Source organism: Pseudopodoces humilis, chromosome 8 (genome assembly GCF_049639895.1).
Source record: "Pseudopodoces humilis isolate 2021_Gansu_Grassland_sample_001 chromosome 8, ASM4963989v1, whole genome shotgun sequence".
NCBI classification, from domain to species: Eukaryota; Metazoa; Chordata; class Aves; order Passeriformes; family Paridae; genus Pseudopodoces; species Pseudopodoces humilis.
In genome coordinates, this window is record NC_142207.1 from 19498251 (window position 1) to 19518293 (window position 20043).

The window sequence follows — 20043 nt, forward strand, 5'->3', positions numbered from 1 at the left end:
TAAAAACTTTAAGATGTTTAAGTTAGAAGATGTGGAAAGGGAGAACATGTTTCCCACTTCTGTTCTGTTTCCAATTTTGAACACCCAGGGTTGATTTAATGGCTGGTATATTCAAGGAAGACTTGTTCTGTGAACAGAATTTAGCTGGAATGTTCTCGGGGATCTACTTTTCATCTATAAATAACAACAGTTCTATTCTGGTTGTCCTGTTTTTTCCCTTATGTTTGCCTAGTGAAAATACGTGATCAGCTGAAGTATGGTTCTTTCTTTGTATGTAAGTTTTGTAGCATCAATAATAGCTTTTGGACATGCTTTTATCCTTCTCCTTCATCTTCTTCCATCGCTAGCTTTTATCCCTAAAAAAACTACCCACAGCACATTCTGTAGTCTCTCTTTCTGAGTCCTACTGAGAACAGTTATAGGATGGTGTCTTGATGGATTTTGTTTGGTATGCTTCATTTCAAGATATTGACATTCTGTTTGTTTTAACCTAGCCAATGAGAAATAGCAGGAAGAGAATAGCAGAGGATGCAGTTCTGACTATTGATTTTCTTGTCCCTTTTGTTGGTTGATTAATTTCTCTAACAATTGCTTCTGAGCTAGCCATCTGTGTGTGACCACTACTAGCCAGTATAGGGTATTTCATGGCTAGGTGAGGCCATAGCTGATAATGCCAACTTCACCTTCTGAATTCTTCCACCAAGGTGTTATAATTTGGTGTGGGACCAATACTGAGTCCTCTATAAATAGTGAAATACCTTACTTTTGAATATGTCATTCCTACTCATCCACAGTGTTTGTAAATGCCAGAAGTGCATAAGCCAGCTGTTTCACAAGAGAGACAAGAGGGCTTAGACAAACGGAACATTGCAAAAAGGAGACCTGTCCATGAGTTACTTGTATGGAAGCAGTATTTTCACTACTTTCACTAGCATTGGCTGGTATTGTTATCATGTCCCTACCAGCTATAGGAGAACTCAAAACTGTCTAGTACTGTGTATCGTGACTGTTACAAAGCACCAGGGTGAAGTGAGACTCTTACTAATTCTAAGATCTCTACAGATGATGCATCTTGCTGTAAGCTAGAAGAGGGTGCATTTTGGAATGCAGAAGGGAATCACTCTTGTGTAGGAGTTGAGTGAGGCAGTAGTGAAAATAGAAGAATAATTGTAAAGCTATTTCTCTGGTTTATGAGTCCCTTTTCTTCCTATAATTTTTGAAGAAGAGAGCTGTGATAATAAAATTGTGAGAAAAAGTTGCTGATTTCATTCCAGATGTAATTATTTCATGAACAAAATCTGCATGCTCTTGGATATTTTTGTTTTGCTTTCACAATTTAGGTAAATATCACAGTAGAACTTCTGGGACACCATGTATTTTTCAAGATGGCTTTCTGAGGCTTTTTAGAGCCATGGAATACAGTTGAAAAGCTGTGGTTCAGAGATGTAAAATTGATTGGTGCGTGTCTGTAACCTATACTTCTTTTATGATATCTTATATGATATACATAATACATGTAGCCTGTTTATCATGGGGATGTTAAGGGATGATAATATGCAGTCGTTGATTCTAACTTTGATCTTAGAGAGAAATAATTTCTTTAAAAGTTGAAAAATGTTGCTTGCACATTTGTCTGACTGCTGTTTGTCTGGCATGCCTGACCTGATTTAATTTGTTCTGATGGTAAAGGTTTATAAAATATAAGAAGTCAGGTGTTATGAGAGAACTGTGAAATCTACTTTGATGGGGAATATCTCTTTTCATGGATAAAAGAAAGAAACAGTGTCAGTGGCTGTCTTGGTTTTGGAAGACAGGTGTCTGCTAGGGAGGGCAGGAGCCTCCCTTGGAATGAAAATGTAGACCCCCTCACCTCTGAATTATTATAATTTTGAAATCAAGGGCTCTCAGGCAGAGATCTGGGGATAATAATGACAGTTCTTTACTAGTATGTATAACAAGGCACACAAACAACAGTAACTACAGCGTTAGCAAGAAAACAGAACCAGGGACCCCGTGACAGCCTTCTCGGCCGAGATGGGAAAGGATGGAGGAGAGGCTTTGCCTCACAATCCCACTTGGGCAGTCAGTCCTGGTGCTCCTGCAGGGCTCTGAGGAACACTCAGCTGGAACAGCAGGGATGAGCTGAGATCCTGGGCCAGTGGATGGTGTGTATCAGCATCAACATTGCCTTCTAGTACAAACAGATGTTAATGTCTTTTTAAAATTTGGATATACCATTTTAACGGTTATAATTTTCAGAACAAGAGCAGGCAATGACATTAGATTTTTTTCTTTTTAAAGGAAAAAGGTATTTATCTGCAACAGTTGCATAGACGGACATATCATAATATTATGTTGGTACAAAGAATGCTGTGCATTTCTGGCAAATCTGTGTGATAGGGTAGTTAGAGTGACAGAGAACTAAATATCAGTCTGGCTTTGTTTTCCTTGTATCAAAGCTATTTCCAGTCTATTCTCCTCTGTTTCTTTGAACTTGAATGTCTTTAGTGTTTCATGTAAAGTATTAAAACCATGTGCTCAGTACATTGTGTCGGGGTTGTTTGGTGAGGTGGAACTGTTCCCGTGTTTGTATTCTCCACCACACCCACCCTGCAAGCAAACCTTGTTCTTGAGGTTGGCTTATCAGGACCTCCATATCTGTAGCTGCTGCTTCAGTTCGTATGGTACAGTCTGCTCACTGCTTGCACAGAAATCACCTCTGTAATCACCTCACCTGCTTCTCTGTTGATGTACTAAGTTTATGTGTTCAGGATACTCTTCTTTATTTGCAGCATGCTGCATTGGATCAAATATTGAGGAATTGTCCTAATCACTTACATTATTAGAGCAAATAAATTAAAGTGAATCTAGCTTTTTTTTTTCTTAACTCCCCATTTTTTCCCCCCTTTTTTTTCCCCTTCTTTTTGGTGAAGAAACCAAAGCAATTTCATACATTATTTGGCACCAGCTTTAGTGCAAGTACAGGTTTACCAAGGAGGGAAATAGAGGTTTTCTCTGCTTGTCACTGATGCTAGAAATGGTGAAGAGGTAAGACAGACAGTTTTTAAAATTATTTCTGACAGATCTGCAGATATCAGGTGTGTTTAGATAGAAATGGCTCAAACCTTAAAGTTTAAGTGTATGTTTGAGGTGCTTGTTGATCCATCTCCAAAAATTGGGAACTTTTGCAGTCAGTGATGGTATTGTCTTCAGTTGTCTTTGTGACAATTACACTCTAATGATCGGACACACTTGGACTTTACATCTCCTGGTTAAGCATACAGATAACTAATATACCTTCTGACAGCCTCCAAATGGGCAAAAAATTTTCTTTCTCAGAGAAGCCATCAACCAGTGAGCTTCCCTAATAATGATTAATATAAGAAAGTTAAGCTAATACCATCTTAAATTTCATCTTTCCTTTCTATAATTCCAGTTCAGGGAAAGGATGTACCTTCTCACTACTTTACATGAAATCCTGGAAAGGTCATTTTTGTAATCACCAGAACCTACCATGTATGTAATTCCAGGGTGGGAAGGAGCCTTTTACATAGGCTGCTGTTGTCCATTTGCTGCAGGATCCATTCAGGAGTGTCTGGGGAAACAAGTGCCCTGACCTGTAGATCTTCTGGAGGTATTCAGTGTAACAATCCATAACACACTCCCACTGGCATACAGAGAGAGAGACAAGTGCAATTGTTGACAAGCATCTCAGCAATGACAGATCATCCCAGTGATGTACCTGTTGCCCATTTTCAAGCTAGCTTGTATTTTATGATACCAGCCAGCTCAGTATTAATTTTTGTTAACTGTATGTAGCCTTGTTGTATATATCAGACATAATGAGGCTATACCTACTGAATGCCTGTCTGGCAATCTCCAGAGAGCATTACACAAATTTATGGAAAAGCCCTGACATAGCTTTTTAAAACCAGAAATAGGACCTCATTTCATGAGCTCTGTTAATTCAGTTGTGTAAAATGTCCATTAAAAGAGTATGCATAGAAGAAGAGGTAGATTTTGTCAGTATTTGTTCAATTAAAATGTGTTTAGAATGGTATGTATGTGGGGCAATATTTGAATCAAATAATACACTAAAGTAAGGACAGAGAAGTGGTCTCCAGTGTTTTCTTTCCACTGAGTGATCTTACATTTCTGTCTGTTTTTCATTTGTGATTCTACATGTATTTCTTCTTAAATTAGGACAATATTTGATTTCTTTATCATAAGATGCCTTCTCTAGTACTGCGTTACTTAGGGCTTCCCACTCTATGTATGTCTGCTTTATTTTCCAGGAAGCCATTGTATGGATTGTTTCAATATAATGCCAGTATGATTGGACTAGAATCATTAGCTGATCCCTCAGATACCTGGGAAATTATAGAGACTATTGGGAAAGGCACTTATGGTAAAGTCTATAAGGTTGCTAATAAGAAAGATGGAAGCTTGGCAGCAGTAAAGATTCTGGATCCTGTCAATGTAAGTAAAAAGTGTTAAATTTTAACTTCAATGTGAATTTAAAAGAATACTTAGAGTTGAAATATAAATCAAATGTTTAAGATGTTGAGAACATCCAGAAGGGAACAGTTTTACAGAATCCACTTATAGAAGGAGTTTAGTACCAGCAACTGAATGATGTCTTAGAATTTCATCATCTTATTTGATGACAGTGTTTGCCTAGTTTCTATTTTAGCTCTGTGTAATTTCTTCTGCAACAAATTTAGTTGTCTTTGCTTGGAACATACAAATTATGAGAAGGCATTCCTCACAGGGCCCAGTATGGCAGGGAAAATACAAGATGGTGTTAACCTTAATGCTCTTGTTTTGTTCTGTGTACTCTCTGAAAGAGTTACTTTTCCCATCACAAAAACACTGTGAACTTAAAGATATTTTAGAGTTACCTTTTATAAGCACATAGCAGTGGGAGGCAAAAATTAAGAAAAAATGAGAAGAGCACATCCCATATCATCAGAGCTAGTTCTATTCCATCTCTGGTTTTAGTAGGTTTTAAATCCCTAACATCCCATAAGCTAGTGGTGAAGCTGGTGATGAGAACCAAGGCCCTACTCTGCAAATCAAAATTTAACTGCCAGCTGTTCAGGTTAGATCAAGCTGGAGTTGGATCATGACAGCTGGGTGAAAATAAATCCTAAAAATTGTTATGATTCTATCATCAACCACCACTAAAATTCTTCATGGTTTTGTTTGTATAGAAGAAAGGTGCAGAGTCAGCTGCCATGCAAAACATTATGAAGGAGCTATTTAGGGGCAGTTTTCAGTTTGGCAGGTCTATTGTAGCTACACAGTGGCTGGAGATCTGGGCTTTGTGGTTTTCGGAACCCTAACCCTAGGCATAACCCTAACCCTAGCTGGAGCAGGTGGTATTGGGACCTCTCTTTTATCCATCTGTGGAAAGCACAGGTTTCAGTTTTCTAATTGTCAGTTTTGTGTGGGAGTGAGGATAGTTTCATTACATAAGCACTCTTCTGAGTTTTTTCCTGTATGCTCTTATAAGCACTTTTTTGTAAATGTCAGCGAATTCTTTCATTAACAAGTACATAGTAAAATGTTCTTATGTATTGTGTCGATGTTTTTTCTCTCTTTGTTTTTTTCAGTTGTATGTTTTTTATCATAAAAATGTATTTGGTTTTATTGGTGGCCCCTTTGAGGCTTAGTGAGATTTTTCTGTTTATTCCTATTGATGACCATAGAAAAAGGAAAAAGTCAAAGGTTCATGCATTTACATTTAGCTCATATGTTAAAAACAGGCATGATTTTAAGAGGTTAAAAGTCATACATGTATGAACGTCTTACTTGGACAACTGTGGAAAGTTAAGTATGATTTTTAATTTTCTTGTGAAGTATATTATGTACTCAAAGAATTCTTAAATAGCAGCTGCTTGATTTACACAGGCTTCACTTTTTTGTGTGCAAGAAAAGCACAAGTGGCACAATTCTATATGCATTAAATGTCCAGTATAGTGTACTTTTTATGTTCATTAAAGTAAAACTATTTAGAAGTGCAAACTAAGATAAAATTAGTTCTTTCTATCCACGAGAGTTCATTCTTGCTTTATTTGGAGTCACTGTCATTATATGTTCTGTATATTTGTGTTTTTTTGTTTAGGATGTAGATGAAGAAATTGAAGCTGAATATAATATTTTGCAGTTTCTTCCCAATCATCCTAATGTTGTTAGATTTTATGGGATGTTTTACAAAGCAGATCAATATGTGGGAGGACAGCTCTGGCTAGTACTTGAGGTAAAAACATTTTGACAATATTACATTCTCCCTTAGCAAATGTGGTTGGAATTTTGTCCGTTAATGCTATAAGAGTCACAGGCTTTCATGATTTTCTGATAGATCATTTGTCGTAGCCTACTATTGACAATCACATCCAAACTTCAAAATTTGTTTAATAGGGAATGGTCTTGCATTTAATTTCTGTTTGAATTGCTACATTCTGCTTCCAAAAATAAGCAAGTTTTGGGGTTTTTTGTTTTTGTTTTTTGTTTTTTTTTGGTTATTTTTTGTGGTTGTTTGGGTTTTTTTTTTTTTTTTGTTAGAGGAAACATTAGATAAGACAATTATCTAAGCTTTTGGGGAACTCAGGCATTTGAGGGGAATGCAAAAGATGATGAAGTAGTGACGGAGGGGAGTTAACAAGCTGCCTACAGCAAAAGTGAACAGTGAAAGTGTAATGGGAAAGTCTGTTTTATGGTAATTTTAAACTGGGGGCTGGCTGGTTGTTGTTGGGAACCTAGCAACAAAAATGCCTTCTATTAACTCTTCTTGTTCAGTGGCAGTCAGTTCTCTTACAATGGCAAATGTATTTTGGTCGTCTTGTTTCCAGTTAAGTGACTGCCAAAGTGGTTGTAAAATAAGGATTTCTTTCCAGGCTTAATGGATGCAGAACTCTGCACAGGCAGTTACTGCTCTGATGAGCAGTAACAAACTAGTCAAGCATTTCTTTCTTTCATAACTTGACTGGAAAAAAGTAGGGTTCACTTTTTAATTATTGATTGTTTTAAAAATTCCACTCCCCATTCTTGAATGATGACTAGCATCAGAATAGGGAATCTTTATTTCCGCTACAAACTGTGGAATCCCAACAGATCTAACTTCTATGTACTGGAGCAATATGTAGCTCAAATGAAAACTTCTGAATGTGTTTCCTCTTAAATTTCAAACTACTGAAAAGTGACCTTAGTATTTTTAATTTGGTGTTGGTTTCTTTGTATGCATGCTGGCTTTGTGTTGAGTTTGGGCTTGATTTCCTCTATGTTTTCTTTTTTAATAGAAGAGTCTTGTCTCTAAAGGTCCATTAAATGCCAAATGATAGAATTTTATAGAGCAAAATCATCATATACTCTGAAATAAAACCACATGTAGAATTTGATTAAGTTGTATGTGTGTGTAAACTCTATCAATTCAGTATGTGCATTTTAGGTAGCTTTTGGTGCACATAATCCAAAGTTTGGAAGAAATTTGACATTATAAAAAATGTATTTTCCTTATATGGAAAAATTTACCAGACAAACTATTCCTTCCCTTGGAATTTACAGCAGATTTATGCATGCATAGCAGTGATTTGTGATATTATAAATTAATGGGACATTTTCATTAAAAGGGAGTATACAAAGTATTCAGGCTTTGATTCCTGAGTCTGATGAAATACATTAATTTTTTGTATGACTTCCAAAACTTCCAATAAAAAGGGGAGTTTCTTTTCCTTTAAGCACAGTTTTGCCATTTTTACTCACTACAAGCAGGACATTACTTTGATAAGTGCTTGTGATAAGGAAGGGTGGCAAAAGTGGACACCTTTAGTATTTTTATGATGATGCAAGTCTTGGACAACTGTAAAGCAAACTTCTCTACTTTTTCATGTCAGTGTGCATCTCTCCACCTTTTAAAGAATTACCATTAAGCATAAAGTGGTAAGAAAGTTTTCATATTCATTTTGTTCGAAGTCTTTGCTGAGTTTCAAAAATAGTGTCACAGACAGCTGCAGTAGTGTTTGTGGGATATATTTTTGAGTCAGGCATTCATTTACCATATCCTACCAAACAGCTGTCAGTCTGTTATTTATCATTTGCAACCAGCTTGGGTTTTTTTTAAGTTAGGGCATATTTTTATCTATTTTTTTTGAGGGCTAGAGATAAATTTAGTATAGTCTGTCTAAATAGAACATTTAATGCAATGAAAGCAATACAAAGAAAACTTTAGCTTAATGACTTGTCAGCAAATGGTTAGCTATGGGAAGAAAAACATGCAGTTTCATGTAAATACATTTGCTCGTTGATCTTGACCTGAATGGTCCCACAAATTTTATGAAAGGTAAGAAAAATGTTCCCTACTAACAAATTAAAAATCAAAGTCAAATTCCTACAGAATTTATCAATGTATCAAGTGATGAAATTTTCTTCAAGGTCCTTTCCATGAACTCAAACTTCTAGTCTAGTGAAATTTTTTTGGTGCAAGGGGAGATTAGCAATAATTATTAGCATATAACAGAAATTATTGGTTGGACTGATACACAGTTTTTCATAAAAGCTGTTTGAAAGATGCAAATCATGATAATTTAACTTCATACTAGTCTCCTGATTTATACTGTAGTATTTTAAACTGATAACGTTAAATGAACCTGTGTTGAAATGCATGTGATTCTGTGGCAGAAATGCTGGTAAGGGTGCTGGCCACAAAAACCAGCATAGAGGAGAAAATTCAGTGTGAGAAAGGCAGTCAATTCTCCCATCTTTTTTTCTTTTTTGGTCATTCAATTGTGAATATCAAGGTAATAAGAGGAAAGAGAGAGGAGAAAGAATGGATATTAATACCTGCTTAAAATGGTATGGACAGTAATCTTAAGGTTCAGATGTGAACATTGATTTACAAAGATGCTAGTTTTACCTTTTCTCCTCTTTTGATATTTAGCAGCCCATTAGTAGAAAATGCTTGCAAGATGCTGCTTCTCTGGATTAGAATGTTTCTCGGTTGTTGACAGCACATGGCATCAAATCTGAGTATAGAGATATAGCTTCTGTCTATTTTATATTGCCTGCCATCAGGAGCATTGATGGAGTGAAAGTTGAAAATGACTAATTTATTTCTTCCCAGTTATCAAGAGCATCAATCTTTTCTGTCTGACCTTTGCACAAAAGGATTTTTTCAAAAAGACAATGCATGTATTGTTGTGAAAATACTCAAATAATGTAAATTTGATTTATGAATCCTCTTTTAACACTTAAATACACTCCTATTCATATTATTTTGATATTTTTTATCTTTTTTGTTGCATTTTATAAATTACACTTTACAATTTTCAGTTTTCTTTTCCCTCCCCTCACTCAGGCTGCTGTGATTTATATTCACATCATGAATAAAATGAGTTCTGTTGTTCCCAGACTTGTGTTCTAGCACAGTTTTGCATAGTAGGTGTTTATAGTCTAAACAAGTATATTGAGTAACTGAGGACTTGTCTTGCTTTTTTTCCCTTCTCCCAACTGTGCCCTTTCCAGCTGTGCAATGGAGGTTCTGTCACAGAGCTTGTCAAAGGCCTGCTGAAGTGCGGCCGAAGGTTGGATGAAGCTATAATCTCATACATCTTATATGGTGCTCTCTTGGTAAGGATGTTCCTTGGGCTTGTAATGACAGCAGAGGGTGCAGCTCACGTATCACATGCTTACATTTTCCATTTATAAAGTATGGTAATGTGAGCAATATTACATGGGCTGTTACAACAGCAGGGGTTGTATAAAGGCATGTAATCCAGTGGACAGCTGTTTCTTTAGAGTATGCACAGATTTTCTTCATTACATTCCCTAATAGCAGGGTAATTGTTTTTAGATAAGGGAATAAACTTATTTTTGTTATTGCCGGTATATAGGGCCTTCAGCATTTACACAATAACCGGATCATTCATCGTGATGTGAAAGGGAACAACATTCTTCTGACAACAGAAGGTGGAGTCAAGCTCGTTGACTTTGGTAATGACCACTTCCCCTTTGTTTTTTTGATACATGCAGTTTAGCTAAAGGCATCTGTTTACTTTCCCCTGGGAAGGCAGAATGTCACAGCAAGGCTTTTTCAGAAGCATACTCAGAATTATTTTAAGAAGGAAAATGCAATAGAAACCTGATTACAGCAAGAATAAAAATTCTAACTAAGAATCAGTAGAGTTTTAATTGTTAAAAGCTTAAACATAATTTAATAATTTTTAAAAGTTCTGAAGCTAGCATTTTATTTACAAAGCTCTTTTGCATTTCAGAAGAAATGTCAATTTCAGGGCAGTTGTCCTTCTAATTTAAATTTAGATATTCTGCCTTTTGCATATGAAAAGGAACCATTATTTCTGAAATGGCTTTTGATAGCCTTAAGCATATTTTTCCCATCTGAGCAGAAGGTAAAATAGTCCCTTGGGTCCAAAACTCAACGTCCATTTAATTTGTGATTATTGCTTTTAAGTTTGAGCATTGCTAGTCTAGATGCGTCATAAGAAACAAGGAGAAAGGGAGGGAGGGTGATAGAAAGGGAGTTGGCAATAGATTTAAAGTCCAATTTTTATTCCTTTGAACACACACGTAGAAAAAATAAAATAAATGCTTTAGTCCCTCAGATATGTATGCAAGGGAGTGGACAACTTTATTAAAGGTAACCGAAGCAGATTATTAGTAATATGATATATTAATGAAACTGTATAATGCATAATGTCATCACCATTGAAAATAGTGTGTGAATAATATGTTTGTTTAGTAGTGCACCAAGGTAAATAAAAATGTTGAATAAGTGAGAGTAGGGTAGAATGATACGTCAAAAAAAATCTGCAAATAATATTTTTTAAAAATCATAAAATATTAAATTTATGCAGAGGAAATAAAATTGTATACTGGTGATGACACAGTACTATAAATTTAACACACATATTTATATATTTGAGATGCTAAAGGAAGCTGGCACATACGAGATTCCTTAGTATCTTCTAGGGATAAAAATTCATTATTTTGAATTGTAAAGGCAGCAATTTAAATAGTGCTAGGAGAAACATGAGACCTGAAGCAAAACTTGGAGTGAGTCCCTGATGTAATAGAAGAGTCGAAGATCCCTTCTCATTTGGGGGAATTTTGGCAGTCTAATCTGGTTTTACTGCATTGTTGGAAAAGTTTGCTTTTCTCCCCAAAGCAAAATATTTTTATCAGATGTATTAAAGGCCTTAAGACAGACCTGTGTACTGCCACCCCAGATGGCAGGGAAACTGAGACTCCCAGTCTTTCTGGTGTCCCATGGGTCTCTCTGATTCCACATTTAGGTTTCAGGGGTTTTCTCCTACTTTTTAAGTTAGCACAGTAGCATTAGAAAATCACAACAGATATGACAGGCTCAGAAAAAAATGAGACTTAAATCTCGAGTGTTCTTTACTGTTTAACAGTTAGGAAATGCCAAGAAATGCCCATATATCTATGGGCTTGCTGACTAAAGAAATGTCAGGTAACAAGCTTTTATTAAGTTGCTATTTTTCCTGTCTTGTCCAGTGCTATAGCCACAGAACAGTCTCTGGGAACGATTTAGGACTGAGTCATGGGTCATGTTGCGTGTAGAACTGGTTTGTCTCATTTTTTGCAGAAAGTGAAAGATAAATAGTGAAATTGCAAGGAATTCAGGAAGAGAAGGGACTTGCAGTTGAGACAGTTGAATGACATCAAATTGGAGATTATTCTTGCTTCTGCTTGTGTTTCTCTGTGATGCTGGAGGGTCACTTACATCAAACTCAGTTCCTCATTTTCCCAATAGGCAGTTTGAAACATCTTGTCCTGCTTTGCAGAAGAGCTGTGTGTTCTTGAACTGCAGATGAGATCTATTATAGCTCTGCTTTAGGCTTGTGGAGTGCCTGAAAACAAAGATCTCAGATTAAGTACCCAAACACAGTGGATGCTTTGGATATTTTTAGGTTAATCCCTGGAACTAATAATCCTCTGCCATTTTGTGGGAATGTTAAGTAGATTTGTTGCTTGGTGAGTGGGGAAGAAAATATGTCAAAAGAAAAGGAAAACAATAATTTCAAATTTAGTATAGGATTGGATATATGAAATAAGAAACAAGAAATCAAATCAGTGGGGTTAAAAAACAATCAAATTATGACCTATTCAGTGAATGTTATCCATTCAGTCCAGAAAATGAGACAGAATCTTGATCTAAAAAGAGCTGCTTCATATTCAAGGCTGTACATATGGATATTAAGTCACAGAGAGGGTTACACAGATATCTTTAGTTGAGGCTTTTCTTTCCTTTACTGCATGACTTTACAGCTTTTTTTTTTTTCAGTGTGACACACATTTCTTCCCTGAACTGCTGTCGACAGCATAATATATTTAAGTAAATGATGGTCACAGTAAATTGACTCAAAATGTCTGCAATTTATAATTCATTTTTGTTCATGCTCTCCCTCTCTCAGCTCTTTGGTATTGCACACTGTTTTGGAATATCCCTTGATAGCAGCTATGAATTAAGCTGGCTGAAGAGAGATCACAGTGAAATGAACAGAGGCTTGTTGTATGACCTAGCCATTAACTGTTTCCCAGTGGTACTCAGGAACTCACGGAAGACTTGCAATTACACTGAAAAATTACAAACAAATATAAAATTAAATGCTGGAATCAGAAATCAAAGAATTTAATTTATGAATCTCATGTTTTTATTTATTGGCAGCAGTCAATATGTCTTATATGTGTTTCTGCTCATTTTTGTCTCTGGGTAATGCCAAAAGAGCAAACCACTGTGGCTTTTATTTTAAAAAAATGTTAAAGCAAAATGTATTTCTAATTCAATATTGGCTTTGTGTCACCTCATTGGAATGCTACTGAACTGAATTCATTCAATTATATGTTGACCAGAGCACAGAAGATTTGCTGTCAAAGTTCATTCTGATTTGTTAACATTGTTTGATTGCACACTAGTTCATTCTTTTGGTTTTTTTCAGTTGTGCTTCAGTAGTTCATGCCCAGTCAGCAAGGCTCTGAAGCTAATGTTTTGTTTTAAGTGTGTGCTTAATTCCCTAAGTACAAGCTGCAGTGTGAGTTTGAGCTTCTGAGCTTTTCTCATTAGGGAAAGATTTAAGCAAGTGCATAAGTGTTTTATTGAACAGGAGCCTCTGGAAGTACGCTAGTGAACAAATTTTTGGTCTGTGGTATTTGGGCAGTTCATCTCTGAAACAAAAGTTTTGAAGTCAAGTTGTAATTTTAATAGTTCCCATTTATACTTATTAAAACAGCAGAAAGAAATCTGGGATATTTATGTGACAATTGAATTTTTGAGTTTGAATAAAAGTGCTTCAAACTGAGAATCATTCAGAGAAAAAAAATCTCTCAGAAACGCTGAAGAAAACAGTAAGCTGGAATTGATCAAACAAATAAGTTGCACCTACTTTGGCCAGGCATTCTGCAGCTTGTGCTCACAGGTTTGGATTTTGTTTCCAGATACTTGGAACAAACTTACCAAAATGACAATGAGTTTGAAGCCAAGTTTCTTTGATCTGTTTTGTTGCAGGTGTTTCAGCCCAGCTCACCAGCACACGACTGCGCAGAAACACCTCAGTGGGAACACCCTTTTGGATGGCACCTGAGGTAGGCAATGGCGCCTGACTGGCTTGTCTCCATTCTTTGCAATGCACACTTTGTTGCCACTTCCCCATAGTAAAAGGGGATCTTTTCTTCCCTCCCTTTTGGCTGTGTTTCTGCCTTACATCTTGTCCTCTGTTCATTAAAAATAATATACTTTGAGTATACAAAATGGATTTCTAATAATCATTATTTTAGTTTCTGTAGTGTTTCCAGAAAAGTGCAGCAAACCTACAAATAACTGTGAGTCCTAGGAATGTTATGACTTTCCAGTTAAATACTGTATGTTTTGGGGTGCTCGTCCATGATGTAAATATGGACTGGGAGGAGAAGGAGGAATTCCTTCTTTCTAGTCTTGCTATAGTCTTGCACACTGCAAAACCCTGACTGATCTATGTGTTCTTTAACCTTAATTGTTGACTGGGGACCTTTCAACTTAGACACATGGGCTAGCATAGATTAAAAAACGGAGGAAAATAGTGCACAGGTATCTTAGCCCATATTCAAGTATCTTACTTACATAATTATACATACTAATACCCAGACATAACCCTTTGCCTTCTGTTTCATGAAGCTCTAAAAAGTTTTAACATATAGTTGAACAAAATTTTGTACTTTACCAAACTTGGGGGTGAAAAATATCAATCTTTTCCCACCCTGCTTTAAGGAACACAAAATACTTCTGGAAGATATGGATTATGAAATTTAAAAACAAGAATTGAAACAGGAGTGGTCTGTCTATTTGTAATTTGTTAAGCCTTTGCAACAGTACAAGCCTCTTTTCTGTTAAAGGCCACATGAAGTTTGGGGAATTTTGGATGGAATTTATGTATTACAAATGCACACAGGTCTATTTCTGTATGTTGAAGAGTTAAAAGTATCATGCAAACATTTGTTTTAAAACCTTTCATACTTTTTATGCCTCTATTTTTGTTGCTAAGGAAGGCTCATTATAGCTGAGCAGAGAAAAGACACTGCTGTAAGGGGTCTAAAATTGATCTTGCACAGTCTCACAAAGAATGGTTGATATTTCGCCATCTCCATAACAACCAGTTTACATCACAAAGGAGACACAAGATACCTTAGAAACCACTGTGCAAGCATTATTTATGGAATCACCTTGGTTGAAGACATTTCTAAAATGAGATGTCTATAAAATACTTCTATAGATAATAAGGGACATATTATGAAAGATTTTATTGAACATGGATTATTAAAGGTTATTTTTATTATATTGTTTTGCTTGAGTAATTGCCATCAAGGGCAGTAATCATACCAAATTTATTTTCCCTGCTATGTTGAAGGTATTTATTCTCATGGCAGAAAGCCAATGAGATAAGCAGATATTTTAGATCATATTTTGATCTGAAAAATTTTGACCTGAAAATACAGCACATGTGTAACCAAAGTATGTTATGTACATGGCATATCAAAGAGGAACAGGTGTAGCTTTGAATACTTCCTGTTTTGAAAAGATCTGTTGGAAGAACCAACTCAGTACCATAACCATAGTAACCCATATCGCATTTAAATGCCTGTGTGAGACATGCCAGGCTTCCTTGCCAATCTGCAAAACAGCTGTAAGGTGCTTAGATATCCATTATGCTGTTGTTGAAATGGCTTTTAAATGACAGGTTGCATAACATGCTTGCTCAAGTCACTGCAGTGGCTCATATAAATGACAGGTTTCAAGTGATGTGAAAGATGCAATTTACTTCATTTCTGAGGAGATATTTCTGGTATTTTTAAAATATGCACCAAATTTTTTATGTGAAAGATGGGAATTTAGAACTGCAATAAAATGAAAAGGTGTGCTTAGGTAACAGTTTATTAGGAAGAGTATTTTCTAGATGAGGTTGTGGTGAGATCAGTAACACTAGAAAGACACTTAACTCACTTTTTTGCACTCACTTGCAAAAAAATCTTGCTGACTAAAGGTTTTTGACATAGATAATTTATGTCAAGCCCCAAAATATCATAAAGTAAGTGTAGAGGAATGAAATGTTGCTAATCACAGAAATAGAAAGGATTTTTTAAATGAACTTTAACTGTCTACATATGAAACATAGGTACCTCGGTCAATTCATAAGGTAATCATGGGATCTCATCTGGCAGTGAGAAAGATGGATTTATTCTGAAGGGGGAGTGAAGAGGGGAGATGAAAAAGCTTGCCTTGAAGGAAGACACTACAGTAGTGTTTCAGAATAGAATAAAGCTGACAAGAAATATTTTCCAATGTAAACCCCAGGAACATAAAACCCAGAAAAGAATGATGCAGGATGTTCCAAGCTGACAGATAGGAATAACTAGATATAAGCAGGAGACAAATACACAGGAAAGTGGAATTGCTAGATCAGCCTGGGTCACGAACAGTCTGTAAAATGAAGAAAACCATATTTTAAGATTAAGTTTGCAAAACATATCAAAGGGATTATATGGCACAGTACTTGAAACAGCAAAGGTTCAGAGGAAAATAGTGATGACTGAGGGTGGTGTAAGGAAGGTGTTCAACTCAATGTTCTTACTGGCAGCACTCAAAGTAGCAGCTTAACTGCTTAATTTTTGAGTGACTCAGACATCCTAGCTCTTTTTTTCTGATGACTCTGAGGCTTGTTTAGCAGTATCAGGACACAAAAAGATCTGTCCTTGCACGTTTGTTTTGAGCAGAGCTTGTGAGTCACAAAAATTTTGCTGAAAAATGAAAATACTGGTAAAAATTAGGCTGTGAGGAAGCAACAGAGAAACGTGATAAGGATAAGTTAGTTTGAGAGCAGCTTTAAAGCTTTTCACTGAAAATGAATAGTTGTTGTTTAACCTAATTAATATTGTTTCATACTTAAAAACATAGACTCTCAGAAACTGAAACACTGAATACAAGCTTACCAATAAAAGATAAATAAGACAGGATAGTGTTAGTATGTTTACAGCTGACTATTACTAAACACTTAAAGCACTTACCTAAAATCTGCTTCTATAGTACTGAAATAAATTGTGTTATGTGCTAGCAGGATGAATCAGATTTGAAGCTTTTGTACTGAACTACCTTTACATTTGTGATTCTAAGCATTAACATGTCTTGTTTTCAACTTCCAGTGCACAACTAAGCAAAACCTAGTTCAAATAGAATTGGAGATTTTTTTCCACACATATGATTAGATTATCATGGTCCAGCTGAAAACTTGACTCTTGAAACAAGACTCAGTTAGAATACCACAATATAACAGAATCACAGAGTCAAATGTGTGGAAAAGACCTCTGAGATCATTGAGTCCAACCTATGACCAATTATTATGTCACCTAGAACATTGCCCTGAGTGCCATATCTAGTCTTTCCTTAAGAACCTGAGGGATTGTGCCTCCACCACCTCTCTGGGCAGTTCATGCCAATGTTTAATTACCCTTGCTGTGAAGAAATTCTTAATGTCCAACCTAAACCATCCCTGACACAGCTTAAGACCGTGTTCTCTTGTCCTGGTTCAGATTGCCTTGAAAAAGAGTCTGACCTCCACCTGGCTACACTCTCCTTCCAGCAGGTTGTAGAGAGTGATGAGGTCCCCTGAGCCTCCTCTTCTCCAGGCTAAACACCCCCAGCTGCCTCAGCTGCTCTTCACAGGACCTGTGCTCCACACCCTTCACCAGCTTCATTGTCCTTCTCTGGACACACTCCAGCACCTCAATGTCCTTTCTGAACTGAGGGGCCCAGAACTGGACACAGCACCCGAGGTGTGACCTCACCAGTGCTGAGTGCAGGGGACAGTCATTGTCCTGGCCCTGTTGGCCACACTATTCCTGATACAGGCTGGGATGCCACTGGCCTTCTTGGCCATTTGGGCATGCTGGCTCATGTTCAGCTGCTGTCAACCAGCATCCCCAGGTCTTTTCCCACTGGGCCACTTTCCAGCCACTCTGCCCCCATCCTATAGTGCTGCATGCTCAATCCCCTCATTCAGACCATCAGTAAAGATATTAAACAGGACTAGGCCCTACACTGATCCCTGGGGGACACCTCTAGTGACTGGACACAATGGAGGCAACAGCACAGTTCACCACCACTCTCTGGGCCTGGCCATCCAGGCAGTTCTTAACCCAGTGAAGAGCGCACCTGTCTAAGCCGTGTGCTCCCAGCTTTTCCAGCAGTATGCTGTAGGAGATTGGACATCAAGTCCAGGTAAACAACATCCACAGCCTTTCCCTTGTCCACTAGGCAGATGACCTGGCCAAAAAAGGAGGTCAGGTGTAGCAGGCAGGACCTGCCCTTTCTGCTGGCTGGGTCTGATCCCCTGGTTGTCCTATGTATCCCATATGATCACACTCGAGATGATGTGCTCCTTGTGTATATATGTACATATACAAATGTACATGTTTGATCCAAATTTAATTTCAAGAATGGAAATAGAAAAAGATACTTGAAGTCAGAAAGAACTGGAGAGATGCTGAAGTTAATTTAAAACTGCAGGGAATATGCTGGGAATATGCTGTTATATTTTACTGACAACTGCTAAAAAATTGACCCTGGTAAATGTATACTTATGTTTTAAAAGGAACATAATTAAAGCATGGTTGATCCTTTGAAGGATTAGGTGTTGAAATATGACATATCAGACACATCCGTAGGAAAGGTTGTGATATTGTGGTAAAGATATATGAATTCTGTAATAATGAGTTAATGACAGGTAAAATATTTGGTCTGTTTTCCTATTTTGAGATATTTTTGATGTCACAATATTATTTAAAGCTGTCTCAGCTCTGTGTTTTGAATATTTGTTACCATGCTGGCAGGAGGAAGTAATGATTAGTAGGATTGCCTCAGACACACGTTTCCTTGTCTTCTGCTGAATCAAGGCATTCTCCTGGGATAAAATTAAGTACATCTGAGGATCAGAATAACTTTCCAAAGTGTTAGAACACTAGGTGACCAGCTTAAATTGTCTTTCTTCTTCCAATGTTCCTTTGTATTCTTTTTAAACTTTAAATCTGATCATGTGTGTGTGAAATAAGTCTAATCCTGAAACAATGAATAATATTTGCATTGTTTCAGTACGAAGTTATGTGTCTGCACAATCTAATGAAAAATTAACAAAACTAGCTGGTGAAAAAGCACCTCACTAAGTAACTTTCATTAATGTAATTTAAAAATATACAAAGAGAAAAATACAATTTTACAGAACCTCACAGCAACTTTTCTGCTGAAGTTGATATTTATTTCACAAATTCTAAGTCCTATAAAGGTCTTAGAATTTGTGAAAAAATTCATTGAATTGTAAATATATTTAATATGTAGTTAAATACTGAATTGGGAAAACAGCATAAAAAGGATTATCCCATCACTAACCTAGTCTTATTGAATAGGTTTAGGTTGGAACGGACCTTAAGATCATCTAAGTCCCCTGCACTAGGGTTTGACACCTTCCACTTGACCAGGTTGCTCAGAGCCCCATCCAACCTGACCTTAGACACTTCCAGGGATGAGCATCCACAGCTTCTGTGGGCAGCCTGTTCAAGTGCCTCACCACCCTCACAGTAAATAGTTTTTTCCTAATATCTAATCTAAACCTACTCTCTCTCAGTTTGAATCTATTCCCTCTTATTCCATCACTACATGGTCTTGTAAAAAGTCCCTTTCCATCTTTCATGTTTTTAATTAACTCTAAACATAGTGATACATTCCCATGAAGCAATTTAGTTTAGTCTCATCTTGTCATATTTCATCCTATCCTATTTGCCAGCTCTTTGCTTACAGCAAGAGATTCAAGGTCAATTAGCTAAAATTAGCTTTTTGCATATGCACAATTTCACTGTACATTTAATTGCCACCTAAGCAAGGAATTTTGTACATGCTGATTTATAATGAACTGTAGGAATCTGCCATTTAGTATAAACAGGATATAGATTTCAAGAATATATACACCCTTTTCTGCCTGAAAGCCATTTGAAAATAGTTGTACAGTGGAAAATTATGCTTTTTTTGTGATAAATAATATTATACCTTCTCTAATGAGGAAAGTTTTGAAAATATTTTAACATCTTCCATGAAAGTATAATAACAATTCTTGTGTAATTAAGGATAAGAGAGAAATATTATTAAATTAGCTCTTATTACAGTTTTTCAATTTTATAGTCTTTTTACTTTGTAAATTACAATACATGAGATAAGATTGAAAGCACAATTTACAAAAAAAACCCCAAACAATTGTCCTTAGAATAAAACTTTACAGATGGAAATAGAAAAATCTGCTGCTGCTTTTATAGAACTTGTGTGTATGTGGCATCATGATTAATCAACAGTGAAATATTTGAAAATTCTACTCATTTATGACGTAAAAATAATGCATGCAATAAATAAATGTTAAAGTTGAATGTAAGTAGCATTAAATAATTTGTCATATAGATAATATTATATTAAGCCTAGGGTGAAAAGGAATTTCCCTC

The 20043-nt window shown here is 36.3% G+C and overlaps 1 protein-coding gene across 1 annotated transcript in view; it reads left to right on the forward strand.

Moving 5' to 3' along the window:
- Positions 1–20043, forward strand: part of MYO3B (myosin IIIB) — a 199164-nt gene that overhangs the window by 22307 nt on the left and 156814 nt on the right. The window contains exons 4-8 of the mRNA XM_088058818.1: positions 4296–4479; positions 6128–6262; positions 9523–9627; positions 9891–9990; positions 13544–13620. Coding sequence (XP_087914944.1) covers positions 4296–4479; positions 6128–6262; positions 9523–9627; positions 9891–9990; positions 13544–13620 — 601 coding nt within the window. The remainder of the gene's footprint in view (positions 1–4295; positions 4480–6127; positions 6263–9522; positions 9628–9890; positions 9991–13543; positions 13621–20043) is intronic.